Source organism: Oncorhynchus gorbuscha, linkage group LG02 (assembly GCF_021184085.1).
Source record: "Oncorhynchus gorbuscha isolate QuinsamMale2020 ecotype Even-year linkage group LG02, OgorEven_v1.0, whole genome shotgun sequence".
Lineage (NCBI taxonomy): Eukaryota > Metazoa > Chordata > Actinopteri > Salmoniformes > Salmonidae > Oncorhynchus > Oncorhynchus gorbuscha.
In genome coordinates this window covers 46,453,836-46,481,575 of record NC_060174.1, presented here as the reverse complement: position 1 = coordinate 46,481,575, position 27,740 = coordinate 46,453,836, and the positions used below count along the sequence as shown (strand labels likewise).

The window sequence follows — 27,740 nt, the reverse complement described above, 5'->3', positions numbered from 1 at the left end:
GCCTCACCGCAGGATGTAAAATGTCAATGGTATTTTGCTGCAATGACATACTTTCCAATGAATTATTCGATGCACAGAGGAGAAGCGCTATTACATGAAAAGACACTTTCAACACCTCAACTGCGTCATACTTAGTTTTTTTTTAGTGGGTACTTTTCTACCCTGTTCTGTTTTGCCGTGGTAAAACAATTAGTGTTGGGGGAGGACCAGGTGCACATTCATAAGACTGGCTCCAGTGGATTGTGTGGCCTGGACCATGTTGTGTGCTCCAGCCCTAAGGCTCAGCTCCTACTTCTAGTTAACCCAACTCAGCCTACCACCCCCCTGGTGACGGGCCACCGTATGCACTGCACTGCCTCCTGTCCCTGATATGGTTTCTCATCGCGGCTTTGTCCTCGGCTGACACTGGACGCTCTGAATTAAAGCAGGTCATTTAGAGAGACCTCACCTCCAGTGGATTACAGGGCTGTTTCTGGGTCAGAAAGCAGGGGGTTCACACTGTCACTTTACTCGCATGGCAGGAGCCCAGAGGATGGAGATATAGTCAGCCCTTCTGGGTGTTGGCCTAGCTTGAGGCAAAAAAAGGAGTTACACTCATGAATTACTTGATATTCATAAGTGAGAATCCTATACATTCCCCATCCCCGCACAGGTCCGAATCACACACGTATGTATACACCCACCCACCACTCATCCTAACCACTTTTTCTCATTCAACCCACTCTCTTGCTAAAAAATGCCCTGACTATTTTCTTTCCGCTTCATTTGTAGCTTAGTCAGTGTTAAGATGGAGGTGAAATGTGTCAGTTAAAGGGTCGCTGAGGCTTGTATGCAGGGTCACAGTGCCCAGCGAGCACAAAGGCTGTCAGGCTTTTTTTCACAGCTTGTCACATGGTCGAGGCCACAAACATGTGGAGCTCCTCCACTGCCACCACAATGAAGCCAGTGAGCCAAGAGGTGTCCCCTCTGCCAGGGGCGGCTGTTACGGCCCTGTGGAACAATGGGACAGACCGTTGTCCTGGACGCTGTTTCCATGGCACGGTCGCTGTGGCATCGCTGAAAGAGGACAGCTGGGTGGCTCCCCAAGTCTAATGAACATTCATATTATTTGCAGTGAGTTCTGGGTAAACAGCAACCCAGGAGGGTTGTTAATTAGTGACGGGCTTTGTCACATTAAACTCTGTTGTTCCTCAACACTGAGTCATGGTAGAGTATGCACGGTTGGATGGTAGTGCCAAAACACAACCCACCTCCTCCATGGGGACCAGACCATCATTGTGTAATGTGTGAAGACCTGCCTGCTCAGAAAGATATTAAGAATGTTCTATTTCACCTCCCTCTATTTCAGTGATTTCTGAAGAATGAAGTGAGATCTGAGATATCTGAGTTTATATCAAAAACATTATGAGACACTTTACAGCAACAACAAACTAACACTCCGTCAAACATAATGAGACAGAAAATAAAATAATGATTCCAAGGGCAATGTTAAAATAGCAATGTGTTGGTCAGAAAAGGCCTTTGAGGCCATAGTGTGTCAGTATAGAGTACCACAGTACGAGTCATAATAACCATAAAACCTAGCAGTCAAACAAGGAAATGGTTCCAATTGTATCTTCCAGGGATTTGCTTTGTGTAGGCTTACCCTGGCGTGATGTTTCAATGGCGCTTTACCCAATCTGATAAAGATAGACATGGGGTCTTTTTGAATAAAAAACTAAAAAACACTTTATTTAACTAGGCAAGTCAGTTAAAGAACAAATTTGTATTTACAATGACAGCCTACACTGGCCAATTGTGCCCCACCATATGGGACTCCCAATCATGGCCAGTTGTCAGTTGTGACACAGCCTGGAATCAAACCAGGGTGTCAAGCACTGAGATGCAGTGCCTTAGAACGCTGCGCCACTCGGGAGCTCTGTGAAGGTATCTCTGTCAAAGACCCGGCTATCAATGTGATTTGATTACACACTTTGGAACAGCCCTTGTTTTCTCAAGGTCCTAAAGCCGCCAAATACAAGTGTACATTCCCATAGTACATTGACACATGATGTCATCGGGTTAATTCCCCCATTTGCGGTAATTGTTCTGTAATTGCTCTAGTTTGAAGGGAGCTTTTCGTTCGTGTCTCACTGGTTTTGGAATACACCTTTTGTGTCCAGTCTGTGACAAAAGGGGTTAAGGGGATCACCTTACAAAGTTTGTTGTGGAAGGTGACAGGGGTTGTGTGAGTTCTTACACGTGAAAGACGGGCTGGCGGTGACATCATGACGCTCGTCTTACCTGGGTGACACAGTGCTCCTCTAATTGTCACCTCTCCTGGACCATGGAAAGCGGCCAAGAATGGTACAGGCTGGCAGAGGAGGCTATGATGACCACTGGTCATTCACTATACACTTGGAGCAGCAACTCATCCTATTTAAAAAAAAAAAAACTTTTATTTAACTAGGCAAGTCAGTTAAGAACAAATTCTTATTTCTACCAAAAGGCAAAAAGGCCTCCTGCGGGGACGGAGGCTGGGATTAAAAATACAAAATAAAAATATAGGACAAAACACACATCACGACAAAAGAGACACCACAACACTACATAAAGAGAGACCTAAGACGAGAACATAGCATTGCAGCACATGCAACACATGAAAACACAGCATGGTAGTAAAGCAACACAACATGACAACTACATGGCAGCAACACAACATGGCAACAGCACAACATGGTAGCAGCACAAAACATAGTACAAACATTATTTTGCACAGACAACAGCACAAAGGGCAAGAAAGCAGAGACAACAATACATCACGCGAAGTAGCCATAAGTGTCAGGAAGTGTGTCCATGATTGAGTCTTTGAATGAAGAGATGGAGATAAAACTGTCCAGTTTGAGTGTTTTTTGCAGCTTATTCCAGTCTCTAGCTACAGTGAACTGAAAAGAGGAGTGAACCAGGGGTGTGTGTGCTTTGGGGACCTTTAACAGGCAGAACGGGTGTTGTATGTGGAGGATAAGGAGCATTGGTGGCAAATCTGATGACTGAATGGTAAAGAGCATCTAGCTGCTCGAGAGCACCCTTACCTGCTGATCTAAAAATTAAGTCTTGGTAATCTAGCATGGGTCGGATGGTCATCTGAATCAGGGTTAGTTTGGCAGCTGGGTTGAAAGAGGAGCGATTACAATAGAGGAAACCAAGTCTAGATTTAACCTTAGCCTGCAGCTTTGATATGTGCTGAGAGAAGGACAGTGAACTGTCTAACAATCCTCCCAAGTACTTGTATGGAGGTGACTACCTCAAGCTCTAAATCCTCAGAGGTAGTAATCACACTGGTGGGCAGAGGGGCATCCTTCTTACCAAACCACATGACCTTTGTTTTGGAGGTGTTCAGAACAAGGTTAAGGGCAGAGAAATCTTGTTGGACACTAAGAAAGCTTTATTGTAGAGCGTTTAACACTAAATCCGGGTAGGGGCCAGCTGAGTATATTGACTGAATCATCTGCATATAAATGGAAGAGAGAGCTTCCTACTACTTAGGCTATGTTGTTGATGTAAATTGAGAAGAGCATGGGGCCTAGGATCGAGCATTGGGGTACTCCCTTGGTGCCAGGCAGTGTCTGAGACAGCAGATGTTCTGACTTTATACAGTGCACTCTTTGAGAGAGTTAGTTAGCAAACCAGGCCAAAGACCCCACAGAGACACCACTACTCCTTACCTGGCCCACAAGAATGCAATGGTCTACCGTATCAAAACCTTTGGCCAAGTCAATAAAAATACCAGCACAACATTGCATAGAATCAAGGGCAATGGTGACATCATTTAGGACCTTTTAAGGTTGCAGTCACACATCAAGAAAGCCAGTCAGTTGATTATTGACAAGTTTTTACAGCACTTTTGATAAACAGGGCAATTGTCAACAGATTCCTTATTGTCAATTTTCACATCGAACAATTTCAATATACAATAATGAACTATTTTGGTCCCCTAATATCTGTGGCACCAAAGCCCTTCAGGGCATCCATCAGAGGACTTGGTCAAGGGCCATACAGAGGGACACTAGGCCATCATCACTCACTGCTCCATCCTCAGGTTCCTGGATCAGCTAGGTGCTCTGTCTGGGGTAGCCAGGTCACCACCAGTGGCAAGCCTCACATGATACAGTAGGTTTTATTTAGAACTATCCAGCAATGCAGCTAGTGTCTTCAACCTCCCCACCTCACTCCGCCCTGCCACCCCTCACCCCAGCCGTAGACCTCAGTCTGAGCCATTTACCTGGAGACAGGCAGCCAGTACTCCAAGGGTCTATCTTACCTGCTTTCCCCTGCCACCTCTCACTCTCTCTGGGGCAACCGGAGCTGGACATGGGGCCATGGGCTGGCTCACATGCCCAGGAGGGAGAGCAGACCCTGGGTGAGGACGGGGATGATGATGAGGTAAGACCTCCAGGGAGCTACTGACCTACTGCGGTATGTACTGCTCACGCTGCGTCAAGCAGTGTGACATTTGGCATTGAGAAGGCAACAGCATTGCAGCCTGCTCCAGTTTAGAATAATACTGTACAGTAGCTGATCGGCAGGAAATAGTGCCCCTGAGCTCATTAAATAGGTTGTTTTGTTTGAAAAAAATCCATTCCGATATTTATATTTTTACTCTGCACATCATGGCAACTCTTGATCCATTTATCTTATTTAAAGGATAAGAAATTGAAAGAACACTCAGTACTCTACCTACTGTACACTTTATCTTTGCCTTGTAAAATGACTGTGTGTGTGTGTGTGTGTGTGCATGTTTTGGTGGTCAAAACAAGCGGTGTTGAGATTACAGGGTTTCTTTAATGCAATACAGAACAAACAAAATACATTCTCTCTCATTAGGCTTACAGTGTAGCCTATTGCACAGTCTAGTACTTACTGTAGTAGGCTTCCTATCGTGACCACACCCGCCCACCTACCATAATCCCATTCACATTAACATCCTTACCTGCATTTCCTTAATTGCGCTCAGCTGGCGGTCATTTTCCCCGCACGGGGAATTGCATTCAGGTATATTTTTGGAGTGCAGTTTAGCAGGGGTGTGGCAAAGACCAGCGGAATTAATGGACTAAATCTGACTAAATCAGATTTGGCCAGCACAATGTTGCTGATATTGATTGGTTCTCATTGTACTGCTGAAGCTTCTCTGCTGAGAGCAGGGGTATGGAAATGGTCTCGGTACCTTATCTGTCTGCTATATACTTGATACTGTGTATTGTTTGCATTGCCCAGGGTCATCAAGAGCAAGTTGGCAGGATGCAGAGACTAGTCATGATGACGACTGTAAACTAGGAGTTAGTTACCCATTATATTTATAATGCGATGATGAGAATGACTCTCTCCTGTTCAGGGTCAGACCATAGATTGTCTGACACACTGCTGATTGTGATCGTGTAGGGTAAAGTGGTGGCTCGTGGTAGGTTGGGGATTTGGTTTCGAGGGATTCCGGCAGGGGACAAAGGAAATAAAACAAGACAATTCTGTAATTCTAAAGTACACTCATTCCCTAAACCAGGCCAGAGAAGGTGCTCCCTATATACGTAGTAGAATGTGTGCCATGTTGTCTGTAGTTGGCATCTATCCACTCCGAGGTTCTGATCTGTCTGTCTGGGGTTAAACCAGAGATGACAACACCATACCTCGTTAGTGTGATGAGAGGTTTTCCACACTCCATGTATTTATTGATGAAATATGAATAGAATATGAATCCAGTATTAGTGGGAAAGTGTCAGCACTGTGGGGATATAATTTATGTGAGTTCTGTCAGTCCAGAGGGCTGGCCCTGAGTGACTAGGCCACTGGTCCACTCTGCCCACCGCCAATCTGGAGCACTTAAACACCTGCAATAAGATATTATAGGCCTAAACAGCCAGAGAGAGTAATCGTATTATTTTGATGGCCTTGTTTGTGAGATTACTTAAATTGTATTTCCTAAAAATATATATATATATTGTGTAATCAAAAGCTCAAAGCTGCTTATGTCTCTGTTAGCTCACATACAGTATATTTATAATTTAATACTTATCCTTTAGTACATTAGCATACCTACCCTCCAATTTGGTCTGTCTGAGTGAAACTTGTGTTTTTGCTAGGAGGCCAGCTTTGGCTTTCCCTGCCAAGACTGTGAAAGGCTCTTCACATGGTTAATGGGATTTGGCCTGAGCCTGATTATTCTGCAGCTCTATGTCCACAGCTACTCTGACACAGGACACTGTGACCACAGGGCCACATTGGCTTTATGGACATAAATAAATAGAGAGGTTCTGGTGATTGAAATGACTTTGTAACATGCTGTCAGCTACTCATCTTGATGGGTGTCAGGAGGACTCTACATAAGTTGTTATTAGATGGGCATAGTATACAACTTTGCATTGATAAATACTTGATGATAAAAAGTCTGGATAACATTTACATGTACAATTTTCAGTAGGTCTCAAAGTATTTTACATGTTGATTTCATTGAGTTCCTCAAGCTAATTTCTGATGTGCCTCATACAAATTCATAGAGGTGTGTATCTGGATACTAATACTCACACTGGCGCCATAAACAATTCTGTAAAGGGGCAACCTTATCATCACTCACATCTCTACCCCAAGCTGGGTTTTGGCCAGGTCATTACCCAGACTCCTCCTCTGCCAAGCGTCAGGAGACTGACTGCGCTTTGTCACCTGGCGGTAGCTCGCTCACTTCGCCTCTATCGCCTGGCACCTGACTCCTATTAGGGAGCCACGACAGGCTGCAGGTCAGGGTTTCTGGCTCTGAGAATGAGGTTTGGCCTGCTAGGCCCTGCCTGCCTGCTGTTCACCATGTAAACAGAATACTTTCAAAGCTGTTCCCTCCCTCCCCTCCCATGAGTCTCCTCCCTGCTTGGCTAACTTACTGACTGTGAGCTCCCGTCTATAAACACCAGCTATCTGGGGGCCCTGGGAAACCAGCAGTCTGTTCAGGTGTTCCTGTTTGGTAAATCTGTGTGAGGCTGCGTGAGGAGGAAACAAAGACAATGGCAGCCTCAGATGACACTTCTGCACTGCTCCAGAATGCCTGGTGACGTTAGTAGGGAAGAGCAGCTGTTGCCTGCAACAATAGCTGTAGTTTGATTGACATAGTCACACACGTACGTTTCCACCATGAAAGACACATTACTCATTGCAAGTACAGTACGTACTGAGTACCCAGAGACAAAATGGATCAAGATAAGTCTTCTAAGGTTGGCTCCTTGGCGAGGCAAGCTGTCATGAATGTCAGTTGAGAGACCCACTGACCTGACATTATGCTGAAACAATTGCAAACTAAAGTGAGGCCTGGACTATAGGCCTTAGAAGTGATGTGGTAAAATATAACTCAGATATTCTGAGTGTGATGTCACAAGTTCACAGAGTTTCTTACCTGTAGGCCTATCGGCCATCTTCTGTAACATTAAGCTTAGTTTAGGCCTAGTGCCACTAAACTCCTGCCTTTAAAAAGCACCGCCAGTCATCCTCTGGACTCTGTCCTGGTGTGGACTATGGAGCCTCCAGCTGCTGCAGTGGAGGCTGGCAGCGTGGCAGGCACCAGGATAAGATTTCATCACTGCACTGTTTGCCAGCAAGGCGGCGGCATCCCGTGGGGCTTGCAGCAGAGTAGGTGGTGAAGGGTGAAATATGACAGCTCTAGTGGCTCTGTCTCCAGGAGACCGCAGCAGGGAGAGGCGTCAGCCGGGCCACCTGGGAACCCTATTAGTGCTCTGCCTGTGCCCCTGTCTGGCTCCACAGCCCCATGCAGAGCCCACCTGCGAGGGAGAGGGATCTGTCACCTGCACTCCTCTTCCCCAAGAGGCCCCTCTCACAGGAAGCCAGCGCCAGGCCCCTGCTGTGGCAACTCCGGTTCAGGATGGGTCCCTCATCGAACCCCCTCCACACATAAGCCTCCTCCTTCCTCACCAAGCACAGCAGCAGCAGCCTCCTTTCCCTGTCTGTGAGCCTGCCTGCCTGCCCATCTGTCTCCTGGACCAGAGAGAATCCCAGGATCTGCGAGGGCTGATACAGATGATACAGGGAACTACCCTGCTCAGTCCAGCTTCTGTTCCACCTGTTCCACAATGTGAATTACCAGAGGAAGCCTTATTAAGGAGTGCTAGAAAAAAATCTACATTACCAGTGTTGCGAAGACAAGGAAAAAGGTTTTGTAAAACGAGTCTTAAGGAACAGCATCCTCCCTCTACTCTGGGGCGATCTGACCCTAATCTCTAAAAGAACCCCCTCCAGTTGGGTGTGGTGGGGCTGAGGTGTGGCAGCATGGAGGAGCTTCATTATGGGGGGAGACGGGACCTCGCCTGCCTGCTGTGGCTTTAACCTCCTCCAGGGCTGCTGGGGCAGCCAGGGCTGCGGGAACAGGAGGGTCCAGCCTGAGGCACATGAGGTAATTCATGGCACAGAGGGAGTTACATTGGTGTGTAGACGTTAGATGGAAAACTGAGGCTCTCTTTTCCTCAATCGCTTCATCTTTAGAACTCGATCTCTTTTCTCTGGCTTGCTTTCTGTTTTGATATGGTGCTATTTTCAGTCGAGTCACTCGTGATCATTTTCTTAGTAACAGAAGTAAATTAAACTGTGGTGAATGATACGTTATGTTATACATTTGGAAAATTCGCAGTGACGATGACATTGCATAGTGACTCGATCTGCTTTAGCTAGCTATGCTTCGCTAAACCAGACTTAGTCACCTGGGTGGTAGAAGACACACTGCATAATGACTGTGTCTGTCTCCCCTATGGACTCTGGCAGATCTAAAAGTGGCTTATTTACTTGGTGTTTGATAATGAACAACATTAACATCCTTTCTGTTACAGACTGAGACATTAACAGAATCATCTGTTGTTCAGTGTATCCCCCCCCATCTTTCATTTTTAAACACATTTGTATGTACATTGTTGAGCAATACATGGACATTTTAGTTTGATTACTAGACAATTGTAACACTTCAGCTCAAACCATTGCAAATTAACTGTAGTTAATTTGAGTCATTTTATCGACTCCATATTTCTACTTATCGTCAGGCAATGTAGATAGGTATTTTGAACTGGGTAAAGGAAGAGATTTTAGGAAGGGGCTGAGATGATGAGGTGGACAGGGGAGGGGTGGGGGGGGGGCGTGTTGGTGGTCAGAAGTGCTTGAACAGCGGTGTTTGATTACAGGAGATAACGACCACAGTGCTGAAATAGGAGAAGACACTGCAGCATCGCTCTAGCTTATCTCATCATTATCTGCCAGTGTGGATTTTTGTGCTGTGATTCAAGTATTGTTTCATTATTTGGCTGACACAGGGAGCTGTGCAAGGATCCTAGTCAAAGGATTATTGTCTGATGTGTAAGCTAGTTATAACCAGTATAAATCTGTCTCACCATAACTGATGTGAGATTTTGTACTTTTCAGTCCTATTGATCAGAGAACATCCCGTGCTATTTTTAAACTGATAGGAGATACAAGTTTAGTTTTAGATGTGTAGGAGGCATATTTTGACAGAATAGTGGTCATTTCTTTGGAGGACAAGATTTTTGGCACCATGCCAGCATACTCAGAAGCAAGTCAGTCTTACTTCCTTAGGAACGGAGACAGCATACATTGAGATATGAATAGATGTACATGTACAGTGCATTCAAAAAGTATTCAGACCCCTTCCCTTTTTCCACATTTTGTTACGTTACAGCCATATTAAAACATTTATCAAATTATTTTCCCCCTCATCAATCTACACACAATACCCCATAATGACAAAATGAAAAGAGGTTTTTAGATTTTTGAAAATGTATTAAAAATTAAAAACAGAAATACCTTATTTACATAAGAATTCAGACCCTTTGCTATGCGACTCGAAAATGAGCTCAGGTGCATCCTGTTTCCATTGATCATCTTTCAGATGTTTCTACAACTTGATTGGAGTCCACCTGTAGTACATTCAATTGATTGATTGGACATGATTTAGAAAGGCACACACCTGTCTATATAAGGTTCTACAGTTGACAGTGCATGTCAGAGCAAACATGTAGCCATGAGGTGGAAGGACATGTCCGTAGAGCTCCAAGACAGGATTGTGTCGAGGCACAGATTTGGGGAAGGGTACTGTTATGGACATTTTTCTGTGTTCATGCTAGTGACTGATTGAACAAATCCTCACTATCAAGTACCTGCAATTTGGCAGTATGCCCAGAACCTTGTTTTGAGAATGGGATATCTCAGTTTCAAGGTCTCAGCATAGAGAAAATAAGCCTTGTGAGGTATTGGTCTGTCACATGCATGACCAAGTATTAGTCGGTCGCATGAATGAAGCAAACGTTTATGACGTTAATGATTGCCTGTATATAAGAGAACTAACAGGACTGCCCCGGGTAGAGCTCCTGATCAACATGTGTACTTGGTGCATTGAGTTGGTTAGAACCTCTCCAGTGCACTGATAATAAACAAGGATTCATTTAAGATTGACTTTGAGTGTCCCTGTGTAAAATTTCCACGACAGTACCAAAGAAATTCTGCAGCTGTGAAGATTCCCAAGAACACAGTGACCTCCATCATTCTTAAATGGAAGAGGTTTGGAACCACCAAGGCTCTTCCTATAGCTGGCCGCCTGGCCAAACTGAACAATCGGGTGAGAAGGGCCTTTCGTCAGGGAGATGACCAAGAACCCAATGGTCACTCTGACAGAGCTCCAGAGTTCCTCTGTGAAGATGGGAGAACCTTCCAGAAGGACCACCATCTCTGCAGCACCCCACCAATCAAGCCTTTATGGTAGAGTGGCCAGATGGAAGCCACTCCTCAGTAAAAGGCACATGACAGCCCGCTTGGAGTTTGCCAAAAGGACTCTCAGACCTTAAGAAACGTGATTCTCTGTTCTGATGAAACCTTGGCCTGAATGCCAAGTGTCACGTCTGGAGGAAACATGGCACCATCTCTACAGTGAAGCATGGTGGTGGCAGCATCATGCTGTGGGGATGTTTTTCAGCGGCAGGGACTGGGAGACTAGTCAGGATCGAGGGAAAGATGAATAGAGCAAAGTACAGAGAGATCCTTGATGAAAACCTGCTCCAGAGCGGTCAGGACCTAAGACTGGGGCAAAGGTTCACCTTCCTACAGGATACAGATCCCAAGCAAACAGCCAAGACAACACAGGAGTGGCTTCGGGACAAGTCTCTGAATGCCCTTGAGTGGCCCAGCCAGAGCCTGGACTTGAACCCGATCGAACATCTCTGGAGAGACCTGAAAATATCTGTGCAGCAATCCTCCCCATCCAACCTAACAGAGCTTGAGAGGATCTGCAGTGAAGAATGTGAGAGACTACCCAAATACAGGTATGCCAAGCTTGTACCCAAGAAGTCTCTACGCTGTAATCGCTGCCAAAGGTGCTTCAACAAGGTACTGAGTAAAGGGTCGGAATACTTATGTAAATGTGACATTTTTATTTAGAAGAAAAAAAAATGTCTTAACCTGCATTTGCTTTGTCATTGTGGGATATTGCTTGTAGATTGATAAGGGGGGAAAAATGTAATCCATTTTAGAGTAAGGCTGTAATGTAACAAAATGTGGAAAAAGTCAAGGGGTCGGAATACTTTCCGAATGCACTGTATGTTTTGAAAAGGTTAGTGAAAAAGCAACCACTGACGACAACATCCCTTGATCAATCTGCATTATTTTACGTCCACCACTCTTCACTTAAAACTTTATTTCATGGACCGCGACCGGGAGGTCCATGGGGCGACACACAATTGGCCCAGCGTCGTCTGGGTTAGGGAGGGTTTGGCTGGCGGGAATATCCTTGTCTCATCGCGCACTAGTGACTACTGTGGCGGGCCGGGTGCAGTGCACGCTGACCAGGTCGCCAGGTGTACGGTGTTTCCTCTGACACATTGGTGCGGCTGGCTTCCGGGTTGGATATGCATTGTGTCAGGAAGCAGTGCGGCAAGGTTGGGTTGTGTTTCGGAGGACGCATGGCTCTCGACCTTCGCCTCTCCCTAGTCCGTACGGGAGTTGCAGTGATGAGAAAAGACTGTAACTACTACCAATTGGATTCCACGAAATTGGAGAGAAAAAAGGGGTATATTAAAAAATAAAACATTTTATGGGACCAGAATTAATCAGCCTTGGCTCAATCAAATGTTCTCCACTGTAAATGAAGCCTGCGTATGCCGAACATGGCGGTTCTGGAAGTTTTCCATCAGAAAGGACTTGAGAGCTGCCCAGTTCCGACAGGTTTGACTAAGGGTATAGGGGTAGTAGACTGAAGGAGCACTCTCCGTCATGGATAGATCATCCTCCTATAGTCCTGTCTGATTACTGGAAAGCCCTTGTTGCATTACAGCCACTCTATAATCATATTCAACTGAATCATCTGCAACTTTACTCCAAGCCTCCTCATTTTGTAAGGGGATGGTTTTTGTATTCATCCGCCTCACCCTGTCTGTGATTAGTCATTCGGTCTTTGTCCCATGTTACAATGGAAAATCATCTTACACTTACATCATTGATGTTCGGGTGTGAAGAACGCCTGGCGCCGTCTCCCACTACGCCATTGAAACACGCCGTTTCTCGGGTCAGCATGAGTTGAGGTGATTTTACTGTTCCCCAAGGAGTCTTTATGTGCTGGTACATAATAAGCCTAGCATAGGACTACTCATATTGATGATTTGTTTAACCTATTATAAAACAAGCTGTGCATTACGAGAAGGCAGGTATTATATTATGTAGGCTACCTTTACGTGTTGCATCAGTCTTTATTTTGTGTGTGTGCGTGCGTGTGTGTGTGTGTGTGCGTGTGCGTGTGTGTGTGTGTGTGTGTGAGAGACAGAGAGAGAGAGAGAGAGAGAGAGAGAGAGAGAGAGGTAAAATCCAGCACACCTTTACCAATGTTTGTGTCTGCCAGTGCAAACCTACAATTTCAACTTTTAACACATGAGGTCGAAAGGGGACAAAACTTCACAGGGGGGAATTAATGTTTAACATATTTACAAAATGAATGTATCTACCCCCTGAGAGGTCTTATGCCTCAATACAGAGTCTTTATTTGTCATATAGGCATAGTCCAACCTATAGATTGTGTAGCAAAGGTTCTGTGGATGGTAAATAGGTTATTTTTAGGGACTGCAGCATGTCTCATACACATCACACGACCATTTCCTGCAACGTGAGGAGACTCAGTACTGCGACTCAGTATAGGTTATCCACAGGGATACAGGGTGCGTTTTAGCCACAGTGACTTAGCAGTAGGCTACAGAATATTGGCTACTGCAATGGCGCACATTCACCGAGCACTATTGGATTTTAGGAGTGTCAGTCGAATGTAGGAGAGGATAGGTAGCCAAAAACAAATCTATATCAGGAAGACCCAGCTGTCAGATGCAGAAACGTGAACAGGTGGCCTCTCCAGAGATTTACGCGTGAAGGTGAATAGACTAACAGCTTACCTTTTTCTCTAATCTTCTGCTGACGACAGCAATACTGACCCTACGGTCAAAATTATGTATGTCTATCGCAGTTTGAGATTCAAGTGACAGTCGCTCCTCGGTTGGACTTTCGTTGCTGACGTTTTTTTCTTCAAGTGTCAGAGAATCTGAAAGTGACGTCTGGACTTTCGAAGATGTGCTGGCGCCTTGCATTTACCTGGATTTCACAGTAGTTACTTTCACGTGTAGGCTACATTGAGATTGGAATTTACTAAGGACCCAGGTGCCAAAGCAGCATGTTTCCCGAAATTAATAACAAGGTGAGGTCCATCATCCATTTTGGATATATCCATGAATCCGTTATTTATTTCTCTCTTTAGGCTACGGATTTTGACCCAAAACATTTTTTTTACAGCATTTATTTTCTGTTCTCTTGTCTACTCGACTTTTATTTTATATTTTGCTTGAACATCAGAAAGTTATGTATTTTCTATGTCTGAAGTCTGAAATAATAATAGTTGTTGTTTAGATTGTATGGAGATTCACTTTTGTATTCCACTTATTTCACAAATACAGACTATTATGATATGTGTTATGAAGTAGGCCTAAACATTGTGTCCCATTTAGTAGGCTAATTCGCCTATAGGTTGTTGTGATTATCTGAGACAGTAAACATGATCCATGGCTATTTCAGTCTACACTTTATTTTATGAGTCATGGTGTTGATATAAGCTCTATAGCTTCACCATAAATAGGATCAAGCATGATCAAGGACAGGGAACCAGCAACTCATTCATCCACTGTTTACAAAGAATATTAGCCTTGTGTCATTAATTATTTGCAACATCATTGTCACATTGATAACCTAACCAGCCAACTGTACCTCAGTTAATGCAACATTTTATTTGATCTGAACAGCAAACGTTTGTCGCTCTTATTCAGCTCTTCTTGGTATTTTCGATACTTTGATTATCATCGACATTGAAGTGTTACTTTCCTCATGCTTTACTGTGACAGGTGTCATATGAGTCTCAGAAAATACATCACTTTGTATATATGGTGTATGTGGACACCCCTTCAAATGATTGGATTTGTCTATTTCAGCCACATCCGTTGCTGACAAGTGTCTAAAATCGAGCGCACAGCCATGCAATCTCCATAGGAAAAACACTGACATTAGAATGGCCTTACTGTAGAAGTAGAAGTGCCTTCCTCACCATCTTAAATAAGCATGCCCCATTCAAAACATTTAGAACCAGGAACAGATATAGCCCTTGGTTCACTCCAGACCTGACTGCCCTTGACCAGCACAAAAACATCCTGTGGCGGACTGCACTAGCATCAAATAGCCCCTGCGATATGCAACTTTTCAGGGAAGTTAGTAACTAATATACACAGGCAAGTAGCGAAGGCTATCTTTGTCTTTTTTTTTTCTTAAAAAAAATGTTACCCCTATTTCTCCCCAATTTCGTGGTATCCAATTGTTAGTAGCTACTATCTTGTCTCATCGCTACAACTGCCGTACGGGCTCGGGAGAGACGAAGGTTAAAAGTCATGCGTTCTCCGATACACAACCCAACCAAGCCGTACTGCTTCTTAACACAGCGCGCATCCAACCCGGAAGCCAGCCGCACCAATGTGTCAGAGGAAACACCGTGCACCTGGCAAGCTGGTGCACGATGAGACAAGGATGTCCCTACCGGCCAAATCCTCCCTAACCCGGACGATGCTAGGCCAATTATGCATCGCCCCACGGACCTCCCGGTCGCGGCCGGTTATGACAGAGCCTGGTCGTGAACTCAGAGTCTCTGGTAGTACAGCGCCCTTAACCACTGCGCCACCCGGGACGCCTAGGCTAGCTTATTCAAACAGAAATTTGTATCCTGTAGCAAACACTCAAAAAAGTTCTGGGACACTGTAAGGTCCATGGAGAATAAGAGCACCTTCTCCCAGCCTCCCACTGCACTGTGGCTAGGAAACACTGTCACCACCGATAAATCCACGATAAACATATTTCTACGGCTGGCCATACTTTTCACCTGGCTACTCCTACCAGGGTCAACTGCCCTGCATTCCCCACAGCAACTCGCCCAAGCTTCCCCCATTTCTCTTTCACCCAAATCCAGATAGCTGATGTTCTGAAAGAGCTGCAAAATCTGGACCCCTACAAATCAGCCGGGCTAGACAATCTGGACCCTCTCTTTCTAAAATTATTTGCCGAAATTGTTGCAACCCCTAGTACTAGCCTGTTCAACCTCTCTTTCGTATCATCTAAGATCCCCAAAGATTGGAAAGCTGCCATGTTTATCCCCCTCTTCAAAGGGGGAGACACTCTAGACTCAAACTGCTACAGACCTATATCTATCCTACCATGCCTTTCTAAGGTCTTCGAAAGCCAAGTTAACAAACAGATCACCGACCATTTCGAATCCCACCGTACATTCTCCGCTATGCAATCTGGTTTCCGAGCTGTTCATGGGTGCACCTTAGCCACGCTCAAGGTCCTAAACGATATCATAACTGCCATCGATAAGAGACAATACTGTGCAGCTGTATTCATCGACCTGGCCAAGGCTTTCGACTCTGTCAATCACCACATTCTTATTGGCAGACTCAACAGCCTTGGTTTCTCAAATGACTGCCTCGCCTGGTTCACCAACTACTTCTCTGATAGAGTTCAGTGTGTCAAATCGAAGGGCCTGTTGTCCGGACCTCTGGCAGTCTCTATGGGTGTGCCACAGAGTTCAATTCTCGGGCCAACTCTCTTCTCTGTATATATCAATGATGTCGCTCTTGCTGCTGGTGATTCTCTGATCCACCTCTATGCAGACGACACTATTCTGTATACTTCTGGCCCTTCTTTGGACACTGTGCTAACTAAACTCCAGACGAGCTCCAATGCCATACAACTCTCCTTCCGTGGCCTCCAACCGCACCTGCCCGCCCGTCCAGTATCACTACTCTGAACGGTTCTAACTTAAGAGTATGTGGACAACTACAAATACCTAGGTGTCTGGTTAGACGGTAAACTCTCCTTCCAGACCCACATTAAGCATCTCCAAAATTAAATCTAGAATCGGCTTCCTATTTTGCAACAAAGCATCCTTCACTCATGCTGCCAAACATACCTTCATAAAACTGACTATCCTACCGATCCTCGACTTCGGCAATGTCATTTACAAAATAGCCTCCAATACTCTACTCAACAAATTGGATGCAGTCTATCACATTGCCATCCGTTTTGTCACCAAAGCGCCATATACCACCCACCACTACGACCTGTACGCTCTCGTTGGCTGGCCCTCACTTCATACTCGTCGCCAAACCCACTGGCTCCAGGTCATCTACAAGTCTTTGCTAGGTAAATCCCCGCCTTATCTCAGTTCACTGGTCACCATAGCAACACCCACCCACAGCACGCGCTCCAGCAGGTATATTTCTCAGGTCACCCCCAAAGCCAATTCCCCATACTGTATTTATTTATTTATTTTGCTCCTTTGCACCCCAGTATCTCTACTTGCACATTCATCTTCTGCACATTTATCATTCCAGTGTTTAATTGCTATATCGTAATTACCTCGCCACTATGGCCTATTTATTGCCTTACCTCTCTTATCTTACCTCATTTGCACACACTGTATATAGACTTTTTTTCTACTTTATTATTGACTGTACTGTATGTTTGTTTATTCAATGTGTAACTCTGTGTGGTTGCATGTGTCAAACTGTTTTGCTTTATCTTGGCCAGGTCGCAGTTGTAAATGAGAACTTGTTCTCAACTAGGAACTCAGTGACTTTCAACATGGCGCAGTCATAGGATGCCACCTTTCCAACAAGTCAGTTCGCCCTGCTTAAGCTGCCCTATGTCAACTATAAGTCCTGTTATTGTGAAGTGGAAACATCTAGGAGCAACAACGGCTCAGCCGCGAAGTGGTATGCCGCACGAGCTCACAGAACGGGAGCTTTCAGTTGCCACCAGGTGCTGAGGTGCGTAGTGCATAAAACTAATCTGTTCTCAGTTGCAACACTCACTACGGAGTTCCAAACTGCCTCTGGAAGCACAAGAACTGTTTTTCTGGAGCTTCATGAAATGGGTTTCCATGGCCGAGCAGCCGCACACAATGCTAAGATCGCCATGTGCAATACCAAGCTTCGGCTGGAGTGATGTAAAGCTTGCCGCCATTGGACTCTGCAGCAGTGAAAATGTGTTCTCTGGAGAGATTAATCCCGCTTAACCATCTGGCAGTTCGACGGACAAATCTGGGTTTGGCGGATACCAGGAGAACGCTACCTGCCCCAATGTCTAGTGTCAACTGTAAAGTTTGGTGGAAGAGTAATAATGGTCTGGGGCTGTTTTTCATGGTTTTCTAGGCCCCCTTAATTCCAGTGAAGGGAAATCTTAACATTACAAAGCAAGTCCATACAGAAATAACTTGACTGGCCTGCACAGAGCCCTGACCTGAACCCTATCAAACACCTTTGGGATGAATTTGAACGCCGACTGCGAGCTAGGCCTAATCACCTAACATCAGTGCCCGACCTCACTAATGCTCTTGTGGCTGAATGGAAGCAAGTCCCTGCAGCAATGTTCCAACATCTCGTGGAAAGCCTTCCCAGAAGAGTGGAGGCTTTTGTAGCAGCAAAGGGGGACGAACTCCATATAAATGACCATGATTTTGGAATGATGTCCACATACTTTTGATCATGTAGTGTATTTGGAATACTGTGATCCCTTTCAAGGACCTTTCCAGTATCCAGTAAGATGTGCATTGCAGCCAATTAATGGGGTAACTTCGACCCACATCGCAGTACAACCCTCACTCTCACAAACCTCCCAGGGGGCAGCAAAGGTTGTGTTATGTGTGCATCCTGCATTAATATCTGAATGTGTGTTTGCTGCCTTGAACTCAGATTCCAAACAGCCAATGGTGTGGGCACTATTGTCCTTCTACTCTAAATCCACCCGAGAAACCGTGCCTTATCCTTTTATACATGGCCCTGGGTATGTATGCATGGGAATCAAAATACTATCATATTCTCGCAAAGGAACCCAACTGGGTCAGTAAGAATATCAAGCATATGGATGGAAGAGATATCTGTTTAGTGAACTCGTGAAAAAGTATAGTGTTACTCTAGGTCTAGTTCAATCATAAATCTGCTCTGCTACCCAAGTACCCAGCCAACTGTTGCCCATGTCCTCTCAGGCTCTCTGAGTTTAGCCTGTGCCCATCTGGGCTGGAGGTTTTAGTCCACCCATACGGTGTCTCTCAGTCTCTCAACACACTGTTAGTTGACATGCTCCCCTCTGATTAAGGCACGCGTTAGCACAGCTATGCTGACAATGTTGCACCAGAACTAATAGAATCGCAGTGGCTCATATATTTAGCCTGGCACCAGACTGAATTGTGCTTTGAGAAATGAAGTCCACGATCAACAAGCCCTCTGCTCTCCTCTCCATTACCACCATCACTACACCCTTCATAGAACAGAGCCAATGATCCAGGAAAGGATTGCAGGTTGTGGAAAAATTGAGTGTGGTAGTGACTTGCATAAAATACTCTAATTCCAGGGAGTGTACATCATCTTTGCTTGCGTGGTAATAATCCTACTTCACTGCCCACTGGCTGTTTATATCTGTGGGACCCACCACTGTGCTGGGACTTTCAGTCCCACCAGCAACAACCAGGCTGTTTATTCTCCTCATTCAAAGAGATGCTTTGAAGTGAATCAGTTTCGGATACAAAAAAAACACATGATTGTCACAGTCTTCCTCTTCATCTGAAGAGGAGAGGCGAAAAGGATCAGAGGACCAATATGCGGCGTGGTATGTGTTCATAGTGAAGTTTAATAAAGAGAACACTGCAACACTATACAAAAGAGTAACAAAAACAATAAACCAATGATGACCGTGAAGCTACAAAATGAGACCTGTGCTGACACAAGCCACTAACATAGACAATCACCCACAAACAAACAGTGCAACCCAGGCTACCTAAGTATGATTCTCAATCAGAGACAACTAATGACACCTGCCTCTGATTGAGAACCATACTAGGCCGAAGCATAGAAGTACCAAAGTATAGAAAATCAAACAGACTGCCCACCCAACTCACGCCCTGATCATACTAAATAAATACAAAACAAAGGAAATAAAGGTCAGAACGTGACAGTACCCCCCCCCCCCAAAGGTGCGGACTCCGGCCGCAAAACCTTAACCTATAGGGGAGGGTCTGGGTGGGCGTCTGTCCGCGCTGGCGGCTCTGGCGCGGGACGCGGACTCCACTTCACCATTGTCTTAGTCAGCCTCCGTGGCTTCCTAACCATGGCAACTCTTCTCAATGGACAGAGGGGCAGCTCGGGACAGAGGGGCGGCAGCTCGGGACAGAGGGGCGGCAGCTCGGGACAGAGGGGCGGCAGCTCGGGACAGAGGGGCGGAAGCTCGGGACAGAGGGGCGGAAGCTCGGGACAGAGGGGCGGAAGCTCGGGACAGAGGGGCGGAAGCTCGGGACAGAGGGGCAGGGGCTCTGGCGCCTCTGGGCTGAGGGCGGGAGACTCCGGCAGCAGCGCCGGACAGGCGGGACCACCTGCAGGGAGGAGACAGAGAGACAGCCTGGTGCGTGGGGCTGCCACAGGAACCACCAGGCTGGGGAGACCTTCATGAGGCTTGGTGTTAGGAGGCACCTGAAGGACCGGGCTGTGGGGGAGCACTGGAGCTCTGGTGCGCAACCTTGGCACCACTTCCCCAGGCTGGACAACTACTCTAGCCCGGACCCTCCAGAGTGCAGGCACAGGTTGAACCGGGCTGTGGGTAAGCACGGGAGATCAATTGCTTACTACGCGCACCTCTCCCTTAGGCTCCACTCCCACATTTGCCCAGCACGAGCGGAGCGCAGGCAGAGGACACACTGCACCCTCCCAGCTCCTCGGAGACACAGCACGCAGAGCCGGCGCAGGATACCCTGGACCAAAACTGCGCACCGGCCACCAGACACGCTGAGCAGGCACCATACGCCCTGGCTCAATGCCCACACTCGCATGGCACTTTCGGGGGGCTGCCCTATAGCGCACCGGGCTATGGGCACGTATTGGCGACACCGTGCGCTTAACCGCATAACACGGTGCCTGACCAGTAATGTGCTGCTTATAATAAGCACGAGGAGTGAGCTCAGGTCTGCTACCTGGCTTAGCCCCACACCTCGTCTGCCTCCCACACCTCGCGTGCCCCCCCCCAAATGTTTTTGGGGCTGCCTCTCGTACCTGTCGCGCTGCCGTGCTGGCCTCGCCAACCTCATTCTCCTGTAACCTTCCTCGCACTGCTCCATCGAATCCCAGGCGGGCTCCGGCACTCTCCCTGGGTCGACCGCCTACCTGTCTATCTCCTCCCAAGTTGTGTAGTCCTGTGATACTGGCCGCTGTTGTTGCTGCTGCTGTTGCTGTCGTCGCTGTCTTTTACCACGCCGTTTGGTCCTTGGTTGGTGGGTGATTCTGTCACGATCTTCCTTGTCGCCTCTCCTCTTCATCTGAAGAGGAGAGGCGAGAAGGATCAGAGGACTAAAATGCGGCGTGGTATATGTTCATGTTGAATGTTTAATTAAAGAAAGAACTGAATACAAAAACAATAAACAAATAAAGACCGTGAAGCTATCATAAGGACTGTGCTGACACAAGCAACTAACATAGACAATCACCCACAAACAAACAGTGCAACCCAGGCTACCTAAGTATGATTCTCAATCAGAGACAACTAATGACACCTGCCTCTGATTGAGAACCATACTAGGCCGAAACATAGAAATCCCAAATCAAAGAAAATCAAACATAGACTGCCCAACCAACTCACGCCCTGACCATACTAAATAAATACAAAACAAAGGAAAATAAAGGTCAGAACGTGACAATGATTTATAATTCAAAACAATACGTGATTTATAATTCAGATTAATGACCTCAATGACTTGTTATGAGTCATATTGAATCTATTTAACAAAACTGAATCTGATTTTAGAGAGATTCCCTTGGCAATGCTGTATCCATTGCCGCCCCCTCACTGACTTAAAGAGGTATATAGAAGCAAGTTTTGTGTGTAAATGTAATGTTAAGTCAAGTCTCCCATATTCCTCCACAGTCTTCAAAACCAGAGGCCTTCCCCCACTCACACAGACTCCAGACCCAACAGGCAACCAACCGGCCCTATTTACAGGTGAGCCTTTACTCACAGGTGACCCTTGACCTGCGGAGCATTTGAGCACCTGCAGACCCACTCTTTCAATCCTGTATATTTCTGTCTGTGCTATGCCCTCCCCTTTCACTCCACCAAAACTCATTACCCAAGCTAGGACCTGCTACTGGAGGGCACTGGAGTACACGGAATATATGGAGCAACTACCTCGTAACCACTCCCAAGGGGTAAAATCATGGTGCTGCTCACTGTCAGACCTGGATGTGTTTAAGAACACAGAGTAGTAGTCTAGTCAGCTTGAATCCAGTTGTGCATAAGCATGATACTGTATTTGCATCCAAGTGCTTGTTATGGCAGGTGCTTGGACCTATATTTAGCCTGTGTCTCTATGCGTCAAGACCAAGTTGGCCGCTACTGCAGCAGCCTGTGTCTCTATGCGTCATGACCAAGTTGGCCGCTACTGCAGCAGCCTGTGTCTCTATGCGTCATGACCAAGTTGGCCGCTACTGCAGCAGCCTGTGTCTCTATGCGTCAAGACAAGTTGGCCGCTCCTGCAGCAGCCTGTGTCTCTATGCATCATGACCAAGTTGGCAGCTACTGCAGCTGCCTGTGTCTCAATGTGTCCTGACCAAGTTGGCCGCTACTGCAGCAGCCTGTGTCTCTATGCGTCAAGACCAAGTTGGCCGCTCCTGCAGCAGCCTGTGTCTCTATGCATCATGACCAAGTTGGCAGCTACTGCAGCTGCCTGTGTCTCAATGTGTCCTGACCAAGTTGGCCGCTACTGCAGCAGCCTGTGTCTCAATGCGTCATGACCAAGTTGGCAGCTACTGCAGCAGCCTGTGTCTCCATGCGTCATGACCAATTTGGCAGCTACTGCAGCAGCCTGTGTCTCAATGCGTCATGACCAAGTTGGCAGCTACTGCAGCAGCCTGTGTCTCAATGCGTCATGACCAAGTTGGCAGCTACTGCAGCAGCCTGTGTCTCAATGCGTCATGACCAAGTTGGCAGCTACTACAGCAGCCTGTGTCTCAATGCGTCATGACCAAGTTGGCAGCTACTGCAGCAGCCTGTGTCTCTATGCATCGTGACCAAGTTGGCAGCTACTGCAGCAGCCTGTGTCTCAATGCGTCATGACCAAGTTGGCCGCTACTGCAGCAGCCTGTGTCTCCATGCGTCATGACCAAGTTGGCAGCTCCTGCAGCAGCCTGTGTCTCTATGCGTCATGACCAAGTTGGCCGCTACTGCAGCAGCCTGTGTCTCTATGCGTCATGACCAAGTTGGCCGCTCCTGCAGCAGCCTGTGTCTCTATGCGTCATGACCAAGTTGGCAGCTCCTGCAGCAGCCTGTGTCTCTATGCGTCATGACCAAGTTGGCCGCTACTGCAGCAGCCTGTGTCTCTATGCGTCATGACCAAGTTGGCCGCTCCTGCAGCAGCCTGTGTCTCTATGCGTCATGACCAAGTTGGCCGCTCCTGCAGCAGCCTGTGTCTCTATGCGTCATGACCAAGTTGGCCGCTACTGCAGCAGCCTGTGTCTCTATGCGTCATGACCAATTTGGTAGCTACTGCAGCAGCCTGTGTCTCAATGCGTCATGACCAAGTTGGCCGCTCCTGCAGCAGCCTGTGTCTCTATGCATCATGACCAAGTTGGCAGCTACTGCAGCAGCCTGTGTCTCAATGCGTCATGACCAAGTTGGCCGCTACTGCAGCAGCCTGTGTCTCAATGCATCATGACCAGGTTAGCAGCTACTACAGCAGCCTGTGTCTCAATGCGTCATGACCAAGTTGGCAGCTACTGCAGCAGCCTGTGTCTCTATGCATCGTGACCAAGTTGGCAGCTACTGCAGCAGCCTGTGTCTCAATGCGTCATGACCAAGTTGGCCGCTACTGCAGCAGCCTGTGTCTCCATGCGTCATGACCAATTTGGTAGCTACTGCAGCAGCCTGTGTCTCAATGCGTCATGACCAAGTTGGCCGCTACTGCAGGAGCCTGTGTCTCAATGCGTCATGACCAAGTTGGCAGCTACTGCAGCAGCCTGTGTCTCAATGCGTCATGACCAAGTTGGCCGCTACTGCAGGAGCCTGTGTCTCAATGCGTCATGACCAAGTTGGCAGCTACTGCAGCAGCCTGTGTCTCAATGCGTCATGACCAAGTTGGCAGCTACTGCAGCAGCCTGTGTCTCAATGCGTCATGACCAAGTTGGCAGCTCCTGCAGCAGCCTGTGTCTCTATGCGTCATGACCAAGTTGGCCGCTACTGCAGCAGCCTGTGTCTCTATGCGTCATGACCAAGTTGGCCGCTCCTGCAGCAGCCTGTGTCTCTATGCGTCATGACCAAGTTGGCCGCTCCTGCAGCAGCCTGTGTCTCTATGCGTCATGACCAAGTTGGCCGCTACTGCAGCAGCCTGTGTCTCTATGCGTCATGACCAATTTGGTAGCTACTGCAGCAGCCTGTGTCTCAATGCGTCATGACCAAGTTGGCCGCTCCTGCAGCAGCCTGTGTCTCTATGCATCATGACCAAGTTGGCAGCTACTGCAGCAGCCTGTGTCTCAATGCGTCATGACCAAGTTGGCCGCTACTGCAGCAGCCTGTGTCTCAATGCATCATGACCAAGTTAGCAGCTACTACAGCAGCCTGTGTCTCAATGCATCATGACCAAGTTGGCAGCTACTGCAGCAGCCTGTGTCTCTATGCATCGTGACCAAGTTGGCAGCTACTGCAGCAGCCTGTGTCTCAATGCGTCATGACCAAGTTGGCCGCTACTGCAGCAGCCTGTGTCTCCATGCGTCATGACCAATTTGGTAGCTACTGCAGCAGCCTGTGTCTCAATGCGTCATGACCAAGTTGGCCGCTACTGCAGGAGCCTGTGTCTCAATGCGTCATGACCAAGTTGGCAGCTACTGCAGCAGCCTGTGTCTCAATGCGTCATGACCAAGTTGGCCGCTACTGCAGGAGCCTGTGTCTCAATGCGTCATGACCAAGTTGGCAGCTACTGCAGCAGCCTGTGTCTCAATGCGTCATGACCAAGTTGGCAGCTACTGCAGCAGCCTGTGTCTCAATGCGTCATGACCAAGTTGGCAGCTCCTGCAGCAGCCTGTGTCTCTATGCGTCATGACCAAGTTGGCCGCTACTGCAGCAGCCTGTGTCTCTATGCGTCATGACCAAGTTGGCCGCTCCTGCAGCAGCCTGTGTCTCTATGCGTCATGACCAAGTTGGCCGCTCCTGCAGCAGCCTGTGTCTCTATGCGTCATGACCAAGTTGGCCGCTACTGCAGCAGCCTGTGTCTCTATGCGTCATGACCAATTTGGTAGCTACTGCAGCAGCCTGTGTCTCAATGCGTCATGACCAAGTTGGCCGCTCCTGCAGCAGCCTGTGTCTCTATGCATCATGACCAAGTTGGCAGCTACTGCAGCAGCCTGTGTCTCAATGCGTCATGACCAAGTTGGCCGCTACTGCAGCAGCCTGTGTCTCAATGCATCATGACCAAGTTAGCAGCTACTACAGCAGCCTGTGTCTCAATGCGTCATGACCAAGTTGGCAGCTACTGCAGCAGCCTGTGTCTCTATGCATCGTGACCAAGTTGGCAGCTACTGCAGCAGCCTGTGTCTCAATGCGTCATGACCAAGTTGGCCGCTACTGCAGCAGCCTGTGTCTCCATGCGTCATGACCAATTTGGTAGCTACTGCAGCAGCCTGTGTCTCAATGCGTCATGACCAAGTTGGCCGCTACTGCAGGAGCCTGTGTCTCAATGCGTCATGACCAAGTTGGCAGCTACTGCAGCAGCCTGTGTCTCAATGCGTCATGACCAAGTTGGCCGCTACTGCAGGAGCCTGTGTCTCAATGCGTCATGACCAAGTTGGCAGCTACTGCAGCAGCCTGTGTCTCAATGCGTCATGACCAAGTTGGCAGCTACTGCAGCAGCCTGTGTCTCAATGCGTCATGACCAAGTTGGCCGCTACTGCAGCAGCCTGTGTCTCTATGCGTCATGACCAAGTTGGCCGCTACTGCAGCAGCCTGTGCACGTGCGATTAAATATCACCGCTATGTAAAGATTAGGGTGCACTTTTCAACCTGTTGTTTTGGGCTGCTGTGCTTGCTGTAACCAAAGCAAAGGGATATATGACTACCGGTTCCAATTAACAATAACTGTCTATAATAACATCAATGTATTGACATCATTTATACAGGCTGATACAGTCATTACCGTGTAGGAAGTCATTAAATATTTTACCGCCATGCATCATTTTTATGATTTTCTGAATAGACTCATGATCCCTACCCTTGTTGCAGTCTAGGTTAGAGGTCTCCTTTCCCCATCATTAGCTTGGCTATGCCTGCAAGGCAGCCAGTGACACATGTAAACCTGCTCCTACAGCAAGCAGGATGTCAGCTAGAGAAAGGCCTGCTCCAGTTCAGCTCCCCCACAGCAGCAGATAGTGCTGACGCGGTCTGTCAGGGCCCAGTCTCCGATGTTTTGTCCCCGACTCACTCTCACCCTGCTCAGTAATTCCACCCTCAACCCTGGGGGTCCTGGTTACCTGAGCCACCACATTTAAAATGGCCAGAGCAGATCTCTCCCTCTATCCCTCCCTTTATTTTTGCTCCAACTCCCTCTCCCGTCTCCAAACCTTGGCCATAGAGTATGTGACCACATAGTCTCTTCCCACAGCTGCTGTAATTCTGACACCGCTGGGGTTAGAGCGCCATGAGTCTGGCAAGCAAGACTAGTTACGACGATACAATATGTTATTGCACTTTTACTGTTTTCATCTGCATGTTTTAAAAAAACGTCCTTTATTTGAACCTTTTTCTCTCTCCTGTAGAAGTTTAACTCGGAGGGGACCTTGCCCCATCTGGAGCCCCCAGTGATACAGGTGGTTGTCAGCAATGCCAAACTCCACCACCAGCAGTCCGATAGCATCCTGCCCCACATCGTCAACAAGGGGGTGCAGAGCAACTACCAGACACACCAGGTGAGGCTACATTTCACACCGTGTCACACTATACTGTTGGCCTCCAACAGTAGATCACTTGACTCCAGTTGTCAATTGTAAATGCACATGTAAATAATAAGTCCTTGATAGTTTATGCATCTTCAGATGAACCCTCTGAGCCCCAGGGGGAACAGCTCATAACAACAGAGCAAATGACATGGCATCAAACACATGGAAACCATGTGTTTTATGTATTTGATACCATTCCACTGGTAACGCTCCAGCCGTTACCACGAGACCGTTCTCCCCAATTAAGGTGCCACCAGCCCCCTGTGCTCTGAGCTGTATCTGACATGTATCACTCCCAGCTATGTAAAAGGAAGTGAGACCTGTTTCATCAGCGTTAGGCTAAGTGATAGTACCAAAGTGTTGTGAGAACAGATCAGCTGACCTCTTCTGTCCTTTTGTGCTTGGCAGGATGAGAGATCAAAGCCGTCCTCCCAGTTCCCCTTGCGGTTCGGCTCCTCCGTGGAGAACCTGTCTGACTCCATCACCACCAAGGGCCTCAGCAACAAGCTGGAGGAGAAGAAGCTTTATGAGGGACAGAGGCTGCCCATGTCTCCCACAGAGGCACTGAGGCACTTCCAGGGGCGTCTGACAGAGTTTGAGCAGGAGGAGATCATGGACTACTCAGAGATCTGGTTCCTGGGTCTGGAGACCAAGAAGTTTGAGGGCTCTCACGGGATTCCCCAGAACGCAGGCTACGACGACGAGCACGGCAGCTACAACAAGGTAACATTTCGACAAAGATTTGAATACATGTTTCTCATAAGCATTAGTTTATTTTCTGATTGTGTTTAGCTTTTTATGTATTGATGTGTATATTGATGTGTACAGTATATTGATGTGTTTGATGTCTATTGATGTATATACATGGCCCATGTGTGAAAGAGACCTTGGTCTCAGCATGACTCCCTGTCAAAATAAAGGAAAAAATAAAAAAATTATAAATATTATTGTGGTTCATTAAGGTAAGAAGTAGGAGTGTTTTTGTTTATTTGCAAGACATTATGCTGTGAGCTCTCTCTCAACTTCAAGGTAAACTTCTTTGAAATGACGTTAAGGCACAAGAATAGCAGTCCAATGCACTGTGAGGATTGTTTAGACTCATGACCAGAACTAGTGTTTGGCACTGGAAGT

General features: G+C 47.2%; 1 protein-coding gene across 4 annotated transcripts in view; it reads left to right on the top strand.

Moving 5' to 3' along the window:
- Positions 1–27,740, top strand: part of dyrk4 (dual-specificity tyrosine-(Y)-phosphorylation regulated kinase 4) — a 35,710-nt gene that overhangs the window by 2,682 nt on the left and 5,288 nt on the right. Inside the window, exons 1-4 of one of the 4 annotated variants that reach the window (XM_046294630.1) lie at positions 8,307–8,419; positions 21,556–21,630; positions 26,430–26,579; positions 27,018–27,332. In XM_046294630.1, the coding sequence (XP_046150586.1) occupies positions 8,312–8,419; positions 21,556–21,630; positions 26,430–26,579; positions 27,018–27,332 (648 nt within the window). In that variant the 5' untranslated portion in view covers positions 8,307–8,311. Of the gene's footprint in view, positions 1–8,306; positions 8,420–13,215; positions 13,751–21,555; positions 21,631–26,429; positions 26,580–27,017; positions 27,333–27,740 lie in introns of those variants that run through there. The other 3 variants (XM_046294649.1, XM_046294639.1, XM_046294659.1) reach the window with 3 other exon arrangements.